At 38.3% G+C, this 21,593-nt stretch overlaps 1 protein-coding gene across 2 annotated transcripts in view; it reads right to left on the bottom strand.

The window, feature by feature from the left end:
• Nucleotides 1-3,190: 3,190 nt before the first annotated feature.
• Nucleotides 3,191-21,593, bottom strand: part of COL4A5 (collagen type IV alpha 5 chain) — a 218,482-nt gene continuing 200,079 nt past the window's right edge. For both annotated transcript variants that reach the window (XM_079911756.1, XM_079911757.1), the window contains exons 42-51: nt 19,406-19,539; nt 16,661-16,733; nt 16,453-16,524; nt 15,501-15,629; nt 14,596-14,694; nt 12,911-13,123; nt 7,891-8,068; nt 5,891-6,005; nt 5,370-5,542; nt 3,191-4,536 (exon numbers count right to left, since the gene is read on the bottom strand). In XM_079911756.1, the coding sequence (XP_079767882.1) occupies nt 4,455-4,536; nt 5,370-5,542; nt 5,891-6,005; nt 7,891-8,068; nt 12,911-13,123; nt 14,596-14,694; nt 15,501-15,629; nt 16,453-16,524; nt 16,661-16,733; nt 19,406-19,539 (1,268 nt within the window). In that variant the 3' untranslated portion in view covers nt 3,191-4,454. The remainder of the gene's footprint in view (nt 4,537-5,369; nt 5,543-5,890; nt 6,006-7,890; nt 8,069-12,910; nt 13,124-14,595; nt 14,695-15,500; nt 15,630-16,452; nt 16,525-16,660; nt 16,734-19,405; nt 19,540-21,593) is intronic.

Below are 21,593 nucleotides of genomic sequence, written 5' to 3'. Positions count from 1 at the left end.
ATTGTCTATTTCTCGGCCTAGTAATACTTTGGGGTTTTTAACTAACTACAGGCGTGTACACCTGACTTGGCAGATTTCTCTGGGGGAAGTAGTACTACTAGGAGTTTTCTTTCTGGAGCTTTCAGGGATCAGTTACCAGTGCTTAGCATCTAGTTTGCCAACTGAGAATCTTCATTCAGAGTAGGATGAAGCAAGCCAAATGACCACCTTGGGGGAAGTCAAGATGCATTCTTTAGAGATCCAGTGAAACAATATTTGAAAAGAGTTAAATAATTTAAGATTAACAAATATATTTTGCCTCGTTTCACCCTAAGAACCTTGGAACACAGCTTCCAATAAAGCTTGGTAAACTAGGTCTTAGACTAAGTGATGTTAAGTCATTTCTGTTGGCTTATCCCTCAGTACAAAGTGGCAGGTGCTAGTCATGCATGTCGGTTTTATCAATTCAGCCTCATTGTGTCACCTGCAGAATAAAGCACCTCCAACAGATTTTGGAAACAAGAAGCAGTTGCTCATTCGTCAGGTTATCAACAACATACAATACACTTATATTAGGATAGTCTGAGGAGAGTTTAATTAGAAAGATATAGGGAGTCTGTAGGGAAACCACAGAAGGTAATGCAGGAATCCAGGACGAGCAGCACAGCAACAGCAGACTTGTCATCATAAACATAGACCTGAAGGGATGAGAAGAGGTTACTACAATCAGAGGGGGAGATAATTAAGAAGAACAGGTCATCTTGAGAGGAGCAGAGACATTCAATTGAGGAGGACAAGCCAACCTGAGGTGACCCTAGAGGCCCCATAAAAATAAATACCCTAATCTCAGTCTTGCACATCACTCTGCTATCCTGTTGGGGAATCGCATTGGTTGAACCCAAGCAGAAGCCAGAGGGCACAGTAACCCTCGGGGGCAGAAAGCAGGGTGAAGAATGCAATGTGAATCCGGAAGAGGAAAACAGAAGATATGTGGCATAAATTGGTATGATATCAGCAATTCGTCGTCCTGTGGGGTCAGGTGTTGGGCATGCTGTCTACTCATAAAAGAAGAGAATTACGGTTACATAAATGTGATTTTAGCCTGCCCATGTGTTAGAGAATGGGTGGGTGAGCCAGCTTTCTCCAGACAGCTACTGCTGGCAAAAAGCCTCATGATCTGTCCTAGTCCGGCCTAGAATTAGATTTGGTAGTAACAGCATACCTATTCTTAGGAGTATATATTAGAGTGACTACCTATTTTTCTGGTTGAGTTGATTTTAGATTCCTATCTATTATGGTGCCCTACAGCTAATAAGTACCTAATGAACGTTCGTTGCTATGGAACTTGGGAGACAGGCCTAGCTCAACTTTTTCCTTCCATGTCCCAACCTACGAGTGCTTCTACCGTAAAAACCTTCCAAACATCCTGAATATACTCTAGAAACCACTGCTGTAAAATGGAAATGACATATGATTTCAAAATATTATTCAATTTATTTTGGAGCTGCCTATAGATGAAGGTGTTTTTACAGTCCAGTCTGAGAACAGCGCTTCTCTGCTGAAGAAGCCAATTGAAATCCTGGCCAAACAAAAGTGGCTGCATAGGGGAGCAGGGACATTTGCTTCTGTGTTGAGAGGCACAGGAATTACTACCAGAGCCAACTCTTAATCAGGCTCTTAAGAAAATCTTTGACAGCAAAGTTGTCCCTTATCTCGCATGCAGATATTGGGTAACTGGGCCACCTCTTAAAATACTTGCTACTGATCTTTATGAGGATGAAAGAATACGTGAAGCTAAAACGAGGAATCTCATCAACAATGAGCTCAACAAATACATGCTGACATTTATTTTTTTCCCATGTTGATTTATTTTTAAAGGCGATAGTGCCCTCTTGTGATTAACATATGAATAAACTTCTGATGGCTTGGCATGACCAGTGAGATTTCAACTAAACATGCCAATTGAGGCAAAGAACCTCACTGGCACCATAAGAAATAGAAAGTGTTTTTCAAATTTGCCCAGGTGAGAAAAGGCATTGTATAATCACAAGGTGTCCAGCGAAAACACTTTTGGAAGTGTTGGAGATGATGAGTGTGATAGCAATGTGGCATACACACACACACACACACACACACACACACACACACACACACACACACACACATATCTCATTTGGTTGGTACATGTAATAACTATTTGTATCTGATTAAGCAGAACAGTTCATTCATTGCCTGCCTATGTGGGAAAACCATTAACTGTATTTGACTGCAAAACTCACTACAGGTAACTACTAGAGCAGTTACATCAGAATAATCTTTGAATATTCAGTGGCAAGGGTGAGTCAACAACATTAAGATCCTGGAATGGACTGGGTTCATGTACTTTAAACAACAAAGCAGGGCTGGGGCTAGTTAGGGGATTTAAGAAACACAAAACCAGCTGCACACGCAACTATTAAAATATAAAATATTAGGAGGTTCTTTCTGAGCCAAGATTTTCAACCAGCGAAACATGAGAGGGAAAGCTACAAACAGCAAAACCTCTGGAATCAGTGTTTGCAGCTGTAACTCAAGGAGCAACCTTCAGGTGTACAGCATATAGAAAAATGTATGGGATGTAATATGGCATTTTCACTTACAATTACCCGTTAGTGTTTTCATGCGTGTAGCTCATGGAAAAATAAAGCTAGAATTTGCAATTGGCTAGCTTTGAAATCAACAGTATTACGAGCAATCAGCACTATGATCTACCATTATTTAGAACCTAAATTTTACCACTATACACGCTAAGCTTTAGTTTTTACATGGGTTCATATTAGGGTCTAAAATTCTCAAAATCATTTGGTTGTTTCATATCTTAGCTATAATACACATTTTATTATAGAGGCAAGTCCTCAACGATTTCAGAGAGCTACATGTGTTCATTCTTAATCATTAGGAATATTAACTCACTAATCTGCTTTAAAGATTATTAATGAATTCTTCCCAAAATAGAAAGTAGTTCTGCTTCCTTTCTCAGCCATCAACACAATGTTGTTAATAAATTTATTACCTCAAAAATACTTTCCAAGGAGTTGTTTTCTTCATTGGAAAAAGTACATTACTATGTCTCCTATCAGGTATCAGAGTGATCAAAGTCTGCAGAAACTCCTTTTGCTTTAGAACTGCTCTAAATGATTCTCTGAGAAGGCAGACTACCTGTTGATGTGCAGCTGTGTAGTCTATCTGTAAATGAGCAGATTTTTACACATAGCCTGAAGAGATACACAACAAACCATCCTTACAACATATGATATCTTTAATTAAATTGATATTGGTGAGTTAAAAAACATTAAGTGAGAAGATGACAGCTAGGGAAATAAGGTATTCTTATGACTATTTATAATAAAACGTTTAAAATAAAAAAGTAAGAAACATCAATTGGCTTTGTAATTGAAGAGAGAAGACTAAGTATTGTCTTCCCAGCTCTTGTACAAGCACAGCCCACAGGAGAATAATTCTTACATAAAAAGCACAGGGAAAAGAATTGTCAATTTTTTAAATACATTTTTGTTTCTCAAAATTATTTGGGAGAACTTTGCCCAGTCGGGGATGAGCAAAAACAAGATGTAAGAAACATCAAAGCTGGGGGCATCTAGTGTTAAGAGTGTCTTGGAGAATACAGCAAAAGAGAAATTACTTCATTAAATATTATAATTTGGTATGTAACATGTACATTTAAAATTCTGATTAAAGTGACTAAAAATGACCTATTTTTTTAAAAAAAGTCAAATAAGAACTTAGGGGATAAAACTCAAGTTATATTCACTCTCGGTAATAACTTGATGCGAGAATATAAATTCTCTCACTTTGATAAACATGGATATAAAATCTTGCTGTTTGTATTCTAGGTTTTCCTAAGTTTTCTGTAAAGAGTGATTCATGTCAGGTCACATCTAAATGACTCAACATTTTGAGCTAAAAGGCTGTTTACACAATATACACATTCTGTACTTACAGAGCAAAATAAGCTTAACACTTTTATATTAAAAAACTGGGATACAGTAGGATTAGTAGCACCATGAAAAATAATTCTTCCCCCAAACTGCAGTCTTTTATTTTACTCAGTGTGATTCTTCTCTTAATTGAATTTTTAACGTGCCATTTTAGTTACTGGGCAAAATATATAATCTTCATCTTATAATCCTTGGGGAAAGTCATTCTGGACCCAAAAAGTAAATTCATTTCCTTATTTTGTTCGTAGAAAAATAATAGAGACCTTGCTCTGGCACATTGCTGAGGTACATTTGAATCTTCATGATTACTAGTCAGCATGTTCTCCTGGTCATATATAGTAGCACCATTGGTGGCAGCAGTGGTAAAGTTGGGGAGAGTGAGACATTGCATCCTGGGAAATATATATATATATATATATATATATATATATATATATATATATATCACATTTAAAAACACACAAGGAATTCTTCAAAATGTTATGTCCTCTTCATGCACACTTGACATCGACTAATACGTGTCCTCAAGTCTCCTGCTTTCAGCGTTTCTGACTGAGGTTTGCTGGGAAATAAGAAACAAGATTATCAGATTAGCCTTTTCTGGTATTTGGCTCAAATTCATATGTAAACATTCTCTTTGTGTTTCAGTAGCTCTTCTGATGACTTACTGGTTAACTTTTGAGCAATGCAATCTAACGCAATGACTGCTATAGCCTAAGAGTCATTAGTGGTCATAGGTATTTTTGTGATTCTCCTCCCTGCCGCCATTACCCTTGTCTATTTGTCTCTCCCTCTCTTTCTCTTATACATTTTTTTAATGGTCCTAGAACGAGAGGGATCTGGGCAATTGATGATGAATAAATGATGATACATAACAATTACATAAAGATAATACATAGGAAAAATATTAATGATAACAAAAAAAGCAACATATAAAAATAAATTGAAATTGAAAAAAAATTCCAATAGGATAAAGTATCCTGAGGTACATGTATCATATGTGGTCTTACTCATTCAAACACTTGGATGAGAGCCTTGAAAACATTCTGGGAAAGGAGACTACTGGACTGGGGAAGGCAACACAGATTATTGCTTCAATTTCTGGGGTGGCTTCAGTCGCTCACTTGTTATTGAGCAGGTCACATAACCTTTCCTTGCTCTGTTTTGCTTTTGAAGAATTATTACCAAGCCATCTCAAACTACATATACCTATTATTAGCCAAGTCTGCTTTGCTGACCAGAGTCTGGTATATGAGGAGAACAAGCAAGAATAAACGACATGGTCCTTTAAATTCCTAATATCTGTTGGGTATAAACCATCCATGAACTGCCTCTCTGTTCGCTAGCACCTCTGAAGGAAGCTTAGGACCTAAACTAAAGCCATAAGCACCTTACCTGAACATGTCTGACACATCTACAGTTGCCAGCCAAAAGCTGTAGGAGTTGGCATAATAGTTGCAGGTCCCCCGCCCATGACACTCAATGAAGGGAGCTGAACGAAACTCTTCCAAGCAGGAACCAGGGGAGGCCAGGGCTTGACCTGAGCCCTCTGCCCCTGCACTTGTGTGCTAGAAAAGACAAGGGAAAATGTGCCACAATACCCATGTGCCATGATACCCTAGTGAACATCCAAAGATATATGCTGAGCTGGACCGAAAATTCAAAGCCAGTGAAGGAACTAGAGCCAGAGGTAACAGAACAGTATCCACACCAAAGGTATCCAACAGAAGAAACAGGCAGATTATGAAAATATGTTCCAGCAAATGTATGAGAGGGAACACAGTGCTTGGATAGAAGCTATATGAGGTTCAAGCTTCTTACTACGTAGATGATAGGGATTCCTCATATTAGATAGAAATGTAGATATGACGGGACAGTCAGCTTTGATGACACAGACAAGGAAGAGTGTTGCATACCATCATGAAGGAATAACCAATCCAGAGAGAATCCCATCCCTGAGGACAACGGGGAATCTGGATGGTCTGACTGTGAACTGCAATCACCACGGCCGGAGCTTCACATACTGCACATCTGGTAAGGGAAAGGCAGAAGGAACACAATCTACAGGGTAAGCATATGGGAAATAGCAGTCCCTCTTCTTTGGAAGGCTTCCTGGTATAAAAGCCCATTAAGGTGTCTTCAGTGCTCAGAAAAAGAGGAGAAAAATGCACTTTGAGAATTGCTTTTGCATAAGCCCAGTCTCCCAATATACATAATAAATTTATAAATGAAAAGTGTAAGCTTTTTTAAAAAGGAACTACAGAACCACTGCTATAGCATTTTCATTTTCTATTCTGCCCTAAATTTGTATCCATACTTGCTATAGTCAATGTCATAATTGCTGTAAGAGTTCGGCTCAGTGTACTGCACATACTACTTGCTGTCAAAGTGCCCAACTGGAGGGGAGACATTTAGTAATGCTGAAACTGTGGTAAGAACAATGTCTAGTAAACTTAAAAAGACAAGAAACAGACACTTTCTTAATCCCCACCCATTATTTTTGGCCCAAAGGATATTTATTAACCATTTGGCCATATCTGTAGAAGTACAACATACCCAGAATGCTGGGCAAGTACCCAGGCACTTGGAGATGTGGCTTAAATCTATAAAATCAAGTAAAATACAGCTGAGTCTACCAAATCTTTAGTAAAGAGCATGAGGGTACCTTTTGAAATATGACTAAACCAATTTGGTAAAGTTTATCTACAAAATAGGGAATGCCTTTAGGGGATCTTTTATTCCCAAGGTTGGGACTGACAAAAAAAAAATCACACACACAAAAATGAATTCCCAAAGGATTAGGGCAAATATATTGAAAAGGGCACCATGAATTTGCTATTAAGAGAGGCTGAACGAGGTTTAACCTTTATATTCAATGTCAAAGAAACTAGTTTCCAATGATTCACCCTTTATGGTTACTAGACTCCCAGGTCAATTGGGTCATGATCAGAATGAAAATGGCAATATCTAACATGCCTAGGAGGTCGAGTTAAACTAGGGTTCTAATGTAGCAACACTGTAGGAAATCTCTATTAATGGTACCACCCTCCTCTTAGTTACGCATGCGCCAAGTCTCGGCTACCACTTTCTCCTTCCCATAACTAATCATGCCAAATCTTATTTATTCTATTAATGCGATACATGTACCCTACTGAGAGTTCCAATCCACTCCTACCAGGACTACGGCGATATTCTCAATCTAACTGCTCTCTCCACCTCTGGACTATCCCCTTTGAAATCCATGTTATACATTGATGTTTCTGTAATCTTCCCTGAAAGCTCAAAAATGTCAGATGTCCCCATTACATACCAAATAAATTCAGAACTAAAACCTAACATTGAAAGCCTTCTACAGTCTAGGTCCAAGCTAACTTTCTGATCTCTTCTCCCTCTGCAACTTTTAGAAACTACATTCTAGACCTATCAGTCTACAACCCATTCCAATGTTCTCTACCTAGTATGCCTTTCTCCCTTATAAATGCCTGTGTCTCAAGTCCTTTACATCCTTCAAGGGCTAAGCAGTTCAAAACGTATTTCTTCCATATAGTCATCTCAGATTTCTCTAGCTGGAATTAAATATCCCTTTCCCAATGCTTTCATAACACTTTACTGGATCTATTGCAGCACTTAGCCCAAGCCTGATACATATTAATTTACATATATTTGCCTAGTGACTAGACTGTGAGCTTTTTTTGTACATTACACTAGTCTATCATGGGTCCTGGTCAAAAGTAGATCCCTGATAAATATGGATCAAACTACATACTGCACTGAGTATTATAAAGGCACCTCTATTCTACCTAACCTGAGATGAATATGATCAGATTATTAGCTTTGGACTCATTTCTAACTAGCTAAAGTAACTAGCTAAACTAACTGGAGATTGATAAAAATCAAAGGTATACCAGTGTCTCACCGACTAATGAATGGCTGGATGCTCTGGCCCTTCAGGGGCTCCATGCTCATTGGCATGGGCTCTGGGGTGGAGAGCCAGTAAGAATAGTCATTTCTTGAAGCAAAGTTGCAAACATTATTGATGTTGCAGAACATGAAAGGCATGGTACTGAAGCGACGAAGGCAGCTGCCGGCCGTTCCTGGGAAGAATGGGGAGAAAAAGAAAAAATGTCATGATGATTAGTTTCTTCTAACATACTAACCACCTTTTAAAGAGGAACTTTCCCCCATCTCTTAGATAATAAAGATACTTTAATTCTTCAGTTATAAGATGCACATTTACTCATATTTTTACATCTCTAAAATCAGGACAGATCTTACAACTTATGTAGACATTTATTGTGGTAGCTTATTATATACTCCCCAGCACTGTTTTTAAACTGGTGAGGCATCTTATAAACAATGGTGTCTTACGGAGAATATTGGGTAATTTACTGTAGACGAGAGAAAGGCACACACTGATTCCTTATAATATCATATCAGTATTTCCTCTCCAGGCTGTCCTCGCTTCTTTCAAGACATCCCCAGTATATGTCTTATGTGGGTTCACAATCTCTTTAAGCCTAGGGAAAACTGTAGTGCTGACTAATATGCACAGCAACCATGGACAGGTTTGCAGGTAAATAATACAAGGGAAAAAAGTAAATAAGGGAGAAAGGAAGAACGTAAGGGGAAAAAAAAGGAAAGGAACTAGAGTCTTTAAATTTCTGAGCTGGTAGGGGCAATAGAGGTTATCTCTACCAGCGATTAGGCCATTCTTTTCTCATTTACTCACAAAAGAATGATGAAAAATGATGTAACCCCCTCACACATTTTTAAGTTGACATCTCAAATTTTTCATCAGAAGTTTAAATTGATACTGTGCCAGTTATTAAGTTATTGGTTATTGTCTCTTGGCTTCAAACCCACCCTTCTATACTTTGTAATACCGGAGCCTGGAATTTTGCAAACCACATTTCAACATTGCCAGCTGTCATTTGTAGTGTTTTGTGAATATTTATATTTAAAAACAAACTTTGACATCACTCTTTTAAATGTATCCAATGTAAGTATTTGAAACCTAACAATAAACCTTTTGAAAAGTGCATAAACTCATCTTTAATAACTGGAAATTATACAGTGCTCCTTTTGCATTTGGAAATTATATTTCCATTCCACTTCTCTCACACAGTTTTATCCTAATGTATTTTTTTTTATTTTTGAAAGTCTTTTACTGATTATCCAATCATAGTTTTCTGAAACAAAAATTTAAAGTAACTTTTAAAAACTTTCTGTGACCCTAAGGCTTTACATGTTAAATATTTTATTTTGAATGGTCATCATCATAATAATTACTAATTCACATTGATCAAAAAGATAGTTTATTATAAATTTTGATAATTACTAAACGTTAAAAGAAAACTTTTATTGGAAATGCATTTCCTAATGAGATGGATTAGAAGTGAATTATAGAGCCTGAGTTGATGGAGACTTTAACAAAGCCATTATTTTGAATTGTTCCTCTGAATTTGTCCCCTAGAGGTTTTCATGTTTCAAGGCAATATGCCATAGTATGAGTCTTTTATAAAGTGGGAGATGCGTGGTAGTGAAAGGGGACGTGGGAAACAAGATTATCCAAAGCACATACACAGGCAGTTCGACTTTAGGAGAAAGTACATATGAAAGTTGAGGATTTGTAAACTAAGTCCTTTAAAATTATACATTGGAAATTCCTCATGTATCCAAAGGGGTATGCTTATCTCAGGCTGAAGGTGACTGACAAAAGACCAATAATTCTTAAAACTGGTAGACTGTCAGAATCACTGGGAATTTTTATATAATAGGTTTGGGATGGGCCTAGGAACCTTTTCAAAAGTTCCCCAGGTTGAAAAGCATTGATTTATTGTAATTTATACTTTTTTCAGAAACAAATGGCTCAGAGGGGTGAATGATTTCAAAGTCAAGTGAGAGCAAATAACAAAACTGACATAACTGAAAAACGAATGGGTTTAGAATTGGTAGGTGTTACAAATGAAACTATCTTCAAAATAGAAACAGACTCACAGACATAGAGGACAGACTTGTGGTTGCCAAGGGGTAGGGGGTTTGGGGAGGGTTGAACTGGGAGTCTGAAGTTAGTAGATGCAAACTATTATGTATAGAATGGATAAGCAACAAGGTCCTACTGTATATAGCACAGGGAACTATATTCAGTATCCTGAGATAAACCATAATGGAAAAGAATATAAAAAAGAATGCAGGGCTTCCCAGGTGGCGCAGTGGTTGAGAGTCTGCCTGCCAATGCAGGGGATACGGGTTCGTGCCCCAGTCCGGGAAGATCCCACATGCCGCGGAGAGGCTGGGCCAGTGAGCCATGGCCGCTGAGCCTGTGCGTCTGGAGCCTGTGCTCTGCAACAGGAGAGGCCACAACAGTGAGAGGCCCGCGTACCACAAAAAAAAAAAAAGAATGCATATATATGTATAACTGAATCACTTTGCTGTACAGCAGAAATTAACACAACATTGTAAATCAGCTATACTTCAATAAATAAAAAAGAATTGGTAGGTGTTGGAGTCAATTCTTATCTCCATCACTTTCTGAGTGTGTGGTTTTGAATAAGTCACTTAACCGCTTAGCCAGTTTGTGTGTGTGTGTGTGTGTGTGTGTGCGCACACACGCGCGTGCATGTGGGTGTGTGTAGTGGAAAAATACAATACTTGTCCTATATCATTCTTGATCATAGTTGTGAAAATCAAATTGGATAATGAATATGAAAGTACTTTTAAATTATAAAGTAATTTAAAAATAAAACTAACATTACTAATCAGGGACAGAGATGGAAATATCCCTGGTCTCAGAAAGAAAAGGAAGATGTGCATAAAAGGAATGCCCATAATGATGAGAACATGGGTGTTTGGTTGTATTTATGCTGTAGGCTACCTATAATGATGCAGAATTCTGGTTATAGTTTCTAAACATTCAAAGAGACTGTGATCTCATGAACTCTCAATGCCTCTATTAAAACTATAGACTAATGGTTCCTAGTATGCTTTTTTTCTCCCAGACAGAACAGTTTTAGTATTCAGTGTGTTTCCTCCACCCTCTTTTTTATACACCATAATCCTTTCACTAATCCAGCAGAGACTATGTATTTACTTAATCAGGTGATTGTTTCCTTAACATCAAACCTATAACTATTCTTTGCTTAGCCATCAAGATATCTCCAGTTTGATCCTTGAGTGAGCTCTAAGCATAGACCTTGCAATCCAGTATCACACTTGGGATCTTGGGCCCTATCATGGCCTTCCTATGTCTGAGGCATAAGCTGTACCTGAGTCAGGGCCAGTTTATAGCCTCTACATCTGAATACATACTATGATGGGTCTCGTTTGACCAGATACACACATTTTGAAAAGTTATAGTGATATACAGGGTAAGAGATCCCATTTTTTCTTTGCATAACATTTGTGAATTTCATGATGTTCAAAAACTTCTAATGCTTTCTATTCACTAGATAGGTTAGAGATTTGAAGTTTATAAGCTTGATTACGGGTATAAGTTAGACTCTGACAGTAAAGAGAGAATGGAATAAAAGGAGACAAAGTTTATGGGAGGGCTTCCCTGGTGGCGCAGTGGTTGAGAGTCCGCCTGCCGATGCAGGGACACGGGTTCGTGCCCCAGTCCGGGAAGATCCCACATGCCGCAGAGCGGCTGGGCCCATGAGCCATGGCCGCTGAGCCTGCGCATCCGGAGCCTGTGCTCCGCAACTGGAGAGGCCAAAATAGTGAGAGGCCCGTGTACCGCAAAAAAAAAAAAAAAAAAAAAGTTTATGGGAGAAAAACTAGAGAAAATTATCTAAAAGATAAGAGTATTTTCATAATAAAGATTTGTTGATTCTAAAATTAGAAAAGATGCTACATAAAGAAAGCAAAAGAGAGAAGGAAAAGTAGCAGAGGGAAGATGAAAAGGAAAAAAAGAGAAGTAGAAGAGAAAGAAGAAAGTTGTTTGGCAAACTCCTACTTTATTAGGCTCTTAAAAATGACCTGTGACTACTGGCTTCCATGTAGGTAGATGTGCCTGGCAGGTGTGGCCATGTGTCCTGGAACAGAGTGAGCACAGCAGACCTCTGGAGGTCTCTGTTGCTGCAGAACTGTTTTCACAGAATGGCCCAGGTAAAGAGACTTCAGAAGGCCTCTTACTATGGAGACCCCAGAAACTGGAGACCTAGACTATCTTCTTAAATGTCTTTATGGAGGCAGAAGGGATAGTGATTTCTAAAATAGGCAGCCCCAGGTCAAACAATGGGGCCTCAAAATGAAAAGTCAGAATTCCAGAAAAAGAAATGTTAGGGATTTGGAAGAGGTCTTGAAAGTCATTCAGTCCAGCCTCATCCCATCAACAAAACTGCCCACCCTATAGCATAGAGAAGATGCATGAGAACACATTAAATGAAGTGGATCCTATATGGAAATATGGTGCTTTGTACAGCTTTAAACTACTCTGATAACACTTTATAAAGCTAAGGTGCTTATTCATGAACTAGCAAAATTAAGCAATGACCTTACTTTCTTTGATCTAGAATCCAAGATTCTCTTCAGCACTTATCTTTAACTTGATAAAGACCAGTGTCAGGAAAGAGGAAACTATCTCCCATGAGTTACGAACACTGCCCACTTAAGCAGCTGCTATACTATAGAGAGCCCAGATAATCTGTTTCCTCAATAACTAAGCTAACAAAAGTACATATGGCCCTTTCCAAATGCCTTGCTTTAGGCCAAGAATTGTACCTCACACTAGCTAATCAATGCTTTTAGTTTAAAGTTAAATATTATTTATTTAAAACGTATAGTGAATATATTCAGCTGCCCTTGACATGATCTTCAGTTTAGAAGCCCCAAAAGAATAGAGAGAGACACTTTGGCCAAGGCTACTCTAGAACCCAACAAGATTTTCAAAACAAAAACAAAATGCATAGTAAGAAATAAGATGCTGATTATCTCACCCAAGTCTTGACCGTGAGCTCTTTTATTTCCTTGTACATACAGGAGAGAAAAGCCTTCATAAACCTGGATAGTTCCCTGTGGGCATTGTGGTGCATCTGTTGTCTGGCTGTGACGTGTGATGAGAAATCCATGGGCAACAGAGGAGGTTCCAGGGGGACCTGGGGGACCTTGCAATCCATCTGGCCCGGGGGGACCATCCAAACCACGGATACCTATTTCCAAAGAATCATCAGTATACAAATTAAGTAAGCTCTGATTCCCTAGTATGGCTATCGACACAACATTATGACCTTGTTTGATTAGTTAATATTTATAGAATGTCTACAAAGGCATTGTCAGATATCATGGATTTGGAGATAAATAAAATACAGTCCCTGCCCTCAAAGAGATTTAAATGTAGTCTTTTTCTTCTGAAATTGGTTGATGACATTAGGCACTAAATAAATACTGAGTGAATGGAACATTAGATGGGAAAATGTGATGCTTATTTGGGGGGTTTGTGTTATCTAGTCTCTTGCTGTACTAAAGGAGTGCAAACCCCATGACGAAATTTCAGCCTGCTGTTTTGTTCCTCAACGAGAAAGGAGGGGTGTGGCTGCCATCAACCTGCCAGCTTCAGTGCTGATAAACATTTTCCTGTGAATCTGTCTGCGGAATTATTCTCACGCATACCTTTTTGTTTAGAGAATAGGCTGGGTACTCTAAGGAAACTTTTCAAAATGTCTAATTTCAATCTACCACTGGTTCCCATTCTCCAATTGGCCACTCGACTTGAGCTTATTTAAAAATTTTCTCTATTTACAGGCCTTTGGCCACTGTGTGTATAGATTTTCATTTGGGGGAATTTCACAGCAATGCCATAGATGGGATGAAGATGGCACTAACTTGTTTCTTCCCTAGAAATACAGTTAATGAAACAGGAGGGTGTTGGTTCTAGGAGCAACACAGTTATCACCAACCTGCCTTGTTGCCGCTGCTAGTTTTTACCAATACAAACCTTTATGTTTATATTCTTTAGAGTTATATTTATATTATCTAAAGTTGTTAAAACATATTGAGGGACTTCCCTGGTGGCGCAGTGGTTAAGAATCTGCCTGCCAATGAAGGGGACACAGGTTCGAGTCCTGGTCCGGGAAGATCCCACATGCTGCAGAGCAACTAAGCCCATGCACCATGAGCCACAACGACTGAGCCTGCGTGCCACAACTAGTGAGTCCATGTGCCACAACTACTGAAGCCCACGTGCCTAGAGCCCGGGCTCCGCAACAAGAGAAGCCACCACAATGAGAAGACCACACACTGCAACGAAGAGTATACCCCGCTCGCTGCAAGTAGAGAAAGCCCACGCGCAGCAATGAAGACCCAACGCAGCCAAAAATAAATAAATAAAATAAATAAATTTATTCAAAAAACATTGAAAATCATCAGAAGTTAAGTACAGTGAGTACCTGGAAAATCCTCATTTTGAGGAAAAGCTGGGTTTTCCAGTGCTCTAAACACATAAATAAAAACACCTTTCTATGCTTCTCTTATATTGGCACATCTGTGTCATCCCGTTTTTCCCAAGCAACAGACTCCCTACCTAGCTATGCTCTCTCAAGAGGAGGCTCTCACAGCTTCAATCGGAGGCCGTATGTCCAGAGGTCCCCCAGACTTAAAAACTAGTATCAGCAGCATGTCTCACCTGGCTGGCCTGGTAAACCTGGGTCTCCTTTGTGCCCTCCTGCACCATCAAAGCCAGGGAGTCCATTGCGTCCAGGATCTCCTGGAGGGCCAATTGGACCTATAGGAAAATGAAGTAGGGTTTTCAAATGTGGGTAGAATAAATCCACATCCAGATAGATTTGGGACACTTAGGTCCTCGAGTGTCACTGAAGTCATAATCTGGTTTTGTCTTTAATTCAGCTCAAGCCCAGGACAAAAGAAGCAGACAAGGATTTAGCTTTAATTTTAAACAATTCATTTGCCTCTGTGGAGATTTCCATAATATGGCAGTTGTGTTCTCCTCGCCTTCAGAACAAGATAGAGCGCAAGGCCAACTTTTATAATATATCTCACCATAGGCAAGGCTGTTACTGCCTGGTACACTTTATTTATGAAAAAACTGCTATTAAGCCACCTGATAAAACAGAAAGACAAGTTAGTTTCTAGCTTTCTTTTTAATCAAAGTTGGCTGCAAGCATAGAGTCAAATGGCCAACTAGATAGGATTTAGTTTGAAAATCAGGCGGCCTCACAGTGGGGAACTGATAGCCCACCAAATCAGCCTTCTATCCTTCTTGTGGTTGGGATAGAGAAAGCACCATATCTTAAATGCATATTAATTTCATTACAGAGATTTTAACAACATTAACCTAATCATTCAAGTTAGGATAGCCAGAGGAGTTAAAAGAAATTGGACTGGGCCTAAAAGAAATTCGGGCATGAGAAATGAACACTTTCAAGGAGAAAAGGAAATGGAACCTAATGGTCTGGTATTCTACTAGTTGCTGAGACTCCTATCGTCAGAGACAAACTCTAACAAGTGAAAGAAGAATGAGGGAAATGTTTTCAAATACATAAGGCTTAAAAAGATGATCTACAAAGGTACCTGGTAAACCTTGAGGTCCTGGTAGTCCTGGTAGACCTTTTAATCCAGGCTGGCCTGGAACCCCTGGTGGACCAGCATCTCCTTTGATTACAATACTCTGTCCTGAAGGACCAGGTAATCCAGGGGGGCCTAAGAGGCAAAGCACATGAAGTTGAAGGTAGGGAAGAGAAAGGTCGGAAAGAACGGACGCCAAAGTAACCTCAGGTCAGAATAAGAATTGGTTTGAGAGGAACAAGTTACATGTATTAGAATTTGCTATGTCCAACAGAAATCTGTTTGGGAAAATTATCATTATCTCACCCAAAAGGCTGAAAAAATAAATAATTTTCTTAGGGTCCATGGACAAATTAGGCATACTGTCTCAATTTTCAAGCCTTGAATCATGACTCGGTTACAAGAAAGTCTAATCCACTGCAAATCTGTGAACACTGGTGTCAAGGTTAGACAATTCTATTTGCTGTAGAGTCCATTCTGCTTCTAACATCATTTGCAGTTCTTGTTTGTTGTGCTTGTCAAGGGACCCACTGAACTAACTAGTAGAGGAATTTAGTAGATGCTCTGTTTCACAGTTTACAGGAAACCTCTTTAAGTCTCTCAGCAAAAAGAATTCTTTTCATATTAAAAATATACAAACATACTTATGTGACTTGCTCTTGTGATCTATTCAAGTGAATACGGGAAAGTTAGTATAAATTAGGTCAATAAAAATCTCATTGAAGCATTCTTGTTGGTCCTGCATCTACCTTAAACTTAAAAGGTCTGCTCCTGATATTACATTATTGAAATAGAGAGCTTGAGAAGATTAGTTAATAGAGAGAGAGTCCTGCCTATTTCCCCTCAGTTGTTGGGGACTGAGACTCTGAAAGTTTTGGTTGAAAGGCAGAATGCAAACTTTCAAATTCTTCAATGAGTTTAAGTATCAGGTATAACTAGCTCCAGAAATAACTCTTACCTGGGGGGCCAATAAGTCCTGGATCCCCCTCAGGGCCAGTTGAACCAGGTTCTCCACTGGGTCCTTTCATGCCTGCAAAGAAGGTACACACAATTGCACAGCAAAGCAACAGGGCCACAGCCTTTACCCAGCCAAATCAGAAAATGGGTGTCTTCTCCCAAAGTAGTTTAATGTAAAGAGGGAAACTTCCAAACACCCCTTCAAATACCTGGAAATCCTGGAACACCAGGGAGACCAGGATCTCCTTTCATTCCATTGAGACCTGGCCGGCCAGGATTACCCTGAATAAATAAAATCATTCATTTTAGAAAAAAGTTGGGGGGGAGGGAAGGAAGTGAGGGCATAGGTGGTGATTTGTAGCACTGGCTCTAGAGTCAGACTTCCAGGATTCAAAACCCAATTCACCTCTTATTAGCTTATGTGACCTTGAGTTGTCTAACTTCTTTGATGCATCATTTTCTCACCTCTAACATACAGAAAATAATAGTATCTACTCCATGAAGTTGTTGTGAGGACTACATGAGATAATTCATATTAAGTACTTAGAAAACTGATTGGCATATGATGTATACTTAATAAATTTAGTTATTATTTTACTATCATTAACAAAGGCACTTTTTTTTTTTTTTTTTGTGGCCTCTCACTGTTGTGGCCTCCCCCGTTGCAGAGCACAGGCTCTGGATGCACAGGCTCAGCAGCCACGGCTCACGGGCCCAGCCGCTCCGCGGCATGTGGGATCTTCCCGGACCGGGGCACGAACCCGTGTCCCCTGCATCGGCAGGCGGACTCTCAACCACTGCACCACCAGGGAAGCCCGGCACTTCTTTTTTAGTGTAGCCCTGATGTGGTAAGTGTGTGAATTAGAATCTAAGAAATGATAAAGTCTGAAAGACTAAGCAAAAAAATATAGTGGGTTTGAGGACCCAGGAAAACAATGGGAAGAAGAAGAGTTGAAAATAACTCTAGAATGGATCTAAAGGGAAAATAAGTGTGGAACGATGAAGCTCTTATTAGTAGTAATGAAAAAAGAGGCAAGGCTGGAACATCTTATGCCCAAACGTAAGAAAGAACTTTAAAACGGGGGGCACGTCAGAAAGTCACAGGATCCAGCTTGAAGGAGCTCCCAAATCTAGGACAGGTCGAGCATCAAAATAAGTAATAATAGAATAAAAATTATGAATCATTGAAGAGAATGAGAATTTATGAGTCCATAATGATAACAAATAGACAGTAAATAGAAGAGAAGGGAGGCTCTTGCTTACAGTAGGGCTGAGTGGTATATGTGGAGGTAGTTGCCACTATCACAGTATTGAACAGTTGAGGCAAAAATCATAAATAGATATTATATCTAGGGAGAAATTTTGATGTGGAATAGTATATATATTTGCATTATCTTAATGTGTCTTCCTGTAGTTTTGCTTATTGGTTACAAGGGGAAGAATAGTAACCATGCAGTGGAGAAACGAGGTAACAACTTGATGGGAAGATCAAAATTGAGATAACTAATGAAGGGCAGATGAACACCATGGGCCTCCATATCTGAGAACACACAACTCATGGAGTATTCCAACTGGGGATGCATAACCTGAATCTAATTATGAAGAAACAGCAGACAAAAGAAGAAACATTCTTTTTTTTTTTTAAATGTGAACGGGCTACATTTCTTCAAAAATGTCAAGGTTATGAAAAAAAATAGGTTTAGAAACTGTTTCAGACTGAGGGAGAATAAAGAGATATAACAGTTAAATGCAATGCATAGTTTGGTCTGGATCTTATTTTGGATGAGGAAAAATGCTATAAAGGATATTACTAAGTCAATTGATACAATTAGAACATGTGGGCAGAAATAAAAATGTTACATCGATGCTCAATTTCCTGAAGTTGAGAACTGTACTATGGTTATATAAAAGAATATATTTAATTTTAGGAAATATTACACACTGAAGTATTTAGTGATAAAGGGACATGATAGATACAACTTATTCCCAAATATTTCAGAAAAAAAATACATAATTATACACACACACGCATACACACACAACATACATACAGAGAGCAAATGGGGCAAGACATTAACAATTGGTTCATCTGGGTAAATGTGGTTTTTCACCATTCTTGCAATTTTCCTATAAGTTTAACATTATTTCCAAACAAAAATTAGAAAGGTGCAAATGTAAGAACTTGCATGAAAGAAAATGAACAGAACTCGACAATACCAGATTTATAAAATGTTGGTATCAGACAGTAGTCTTGAATCAGGCATAGTGACATGTGAACTGGAAGGACATGGGAAATGAATGAGGTAGGAAGTGAGTAGAGAATGAATAAAGAGAAGATTAAAATTTTAAGTCTAGATGTCTAGAAGAATAGTGATAACAGGAAAAAATGGTTAGTTGATAGAAAGCTTTAAGGACAATTTCTTTAGATATTTTTTTCTGCTATAAAGCAGCCATCAGAGTTAAAAGACTGAGCCCAGACTCTGTTGGCTGCAAAATCTACCAACAATCCTCCTGAATGAAGGAAGGAAGCTTTGAGGATCCATAAAGAAGTATGTGACTTTCTGGGTCACTCAAACGAAGGTGGAAAACACATGAACACAGACGTGGGGATATGCTATTATTCTCTTTTTACAGGTAAAGACAGAAACACAAAGTGTCTGTCTGCCTTCCTCACAGACACAAAGTAGAAGTGTACAGAGGAGCTGAAATCTGACCCTAACTCTATCTAATTTCAAAGTCTAAAATATCCCCACACTCACCATGATTATTTCTCTATGGAAGGACTACTCCTCCACATGCAATGCTCATATATATATATATATATATATATATATATATATAGCTTAGTCAAGAGCTTTGACCAGTAAATGCTAATTAAAATAATGCAATTTGGAATTCTCATTTGGAATGCAAGCACCCACACCCCTTCCTCACCAAATACTCCCATTTCCTACCTGGAGTCCTGGTGGTCCTTGATCTCCTTTCAAACCAGACAAACCAGGTTGCCCAGGTTGGCCCGGGTTTCCTCTCTCTCCTTTAATGCCCCCAATTCCAGGGAGACCCCGGGGACCTTCTGGACCTGGTAGACCTTGATAATGCAAAACAAATAATCACATTTCAGTATAACGTAAGAATAGCATCAAAGTCAGGCTTTTACATTATCCAAATACTATTAGTCATCTAAATACTATTAGTTTGCAGAATAAAATCCAGACTACATTAAATATATAGATCCATGCTGACTCTCTAATGTAAAGTGGGCTGGGTTCTTTTTGTTATTAACACTGGTTTGCAGACTCTTTTAGTTTGTATTTTATTATATATTTAATCCAATAAGCTCATATCTAAAGGAAGGACTTTGGACATTATAATAAAGATTGCTTCTGTAATCCCTAAGTGTTTAAGTGAACCAAAAGAGACACCATAGGACACTGTTCTCAAATTGGAAATGCATCAGAATACCCAGGAGGGCTTGTTAAAATAGATTCCTGGGTCTAACCCCAGAGTTCTGAATCTTGTTAGGCTGGAGAGGGGCCCAAGAATTTGCATTCTAACAAATGCCCTATAGATAAACTAGTGTCCTGTAGCTGAAGTTGCTGGTTCATGACCACACTTCGTAGGGCAATCAGGGATTCAAACCATTTGTCTCATTGTGATTAAAATAAAATTTCTTTACTTGTAAGTAGTTACTTTTATTCAGCTTGTATTACTATGTAATTAAGATAGTTATTTAAGCAAACTAATTGTTTAATTTCATTTTAGTGACATGCTTAATACATGGGAATATTTTAGTGTCAGAAAGTTCTTGATTCAATATAGTACTTTTGAATTTACTTTAAATATGTTTTTGTATTATTTACAGTTTAAATATTTCTGAAGAGAAATAAAGGATTTGGCATATAACTTCTGAATAAATAATTTAAAAGGGGATTTGGTAAGCTCTTTCCTTATTCTGTGTTTTAAACTTTTCTTCCTAAATAAAGATATCAGGTCCATTAGGCAACCAAGAAGATCTGATAAATGGCCACATTTTTCTCACCAGGTGCGAAATAGCTGTTCCTTGCCTGCAGTGTGCTAAGCAATAGCTGAGGTGGAGACTAAGTAGTCCTGCCTTAAGAAAATAATTACGAAGCCCCAAATAATGAACAGCAACTAGTGAGCACTTATACCTTCTCTCCTCCAGTAATCTTAGTTTTTCATTGGTTTCAACAAAAAAGGAAAATATGTAGGGATTATTTTTGAAGGAAATAACATAGGCATATGAATTTAGAATACTGAGTTCATGCTTACAATATGCACAAAAGGTCTCATTTTTTATCCTATCCTTTCCAATACTCTTATGACCCAGAATCAATGGCTACAGGCTAACAAGGCAGCATGCTATAGGGATTATGAATGCCGGACTCTGGAGCTAGAATGCTGGGTTGGAATCCCAGCTCCATTAATCTTTAGCTGTTTGACCTCAATAAGTTTATTCACCATCTTAGCCTCAATTTCCTCTTCTTTAAAATGGAAATAAGAATAGTACCTACCTTATCAGGTTGTTCCAAGAATTAAATAAGATAATATATATAAACACAGTGCCTGGCACACAGTAAGAATTATTTAAGAAGTTTTAAACAATTATTATTATTACTAGTATTATCTTCATTATTGGTAAAACTGAAGGTAAGAACATATCTTTAAAATATAAACCTGTTTTTAATCTTTCAGCTATATCTATGTGATTTCATAATATAACAGTGTTCTATCTGTCACATGAGAAAGAGGAAGCAGGTTCACAACAGTACAACAATCATTTTATCTTTAAACAGTTTTAATCATATAGTCACCCTAGCCCAGCAACCAGACAGACACACTCAGAAATTCCCTTCCCAATCATAAAGAAAGGGTTGGGGTACTTTGAACTTAAACAAACAAATTAAAAACAACTTCTGAGTTCAAACCCCTTGATAGGGTTTTCTAAGAAAAATTGTTAGTCTCATCCATATGTATAATTTGGACTAGAAATCAGGTAGCAAATCAGGTCATTAAGAGAAAAGTAAACTATCTGTGAATCAGCCTAACAATGACTAGGGTAAGAGTAAGAGGAAGAAGAAAAGGAACATTTTACACCCTGCTTCCCCAGTTTGAAAAGTAAAC

This window comes from Stenella coeruleoalba (assembly GCF_951394435.1).
Source record: "Stenella coeruleoalba genome assembly, chromosome: X".
Classification (NCBI taxonomy): Eukaryota; Metazoa; Chordata; class Mammalia; order Artiodactyla; family Delphinidae; genus Stenella; species Stenella coeruleoalba.
The sequence above is the reverse complement of the archived record's forward strand: the minus strand, read 5'-3'. Positions and strand labels throughout refer to the sequence as shown.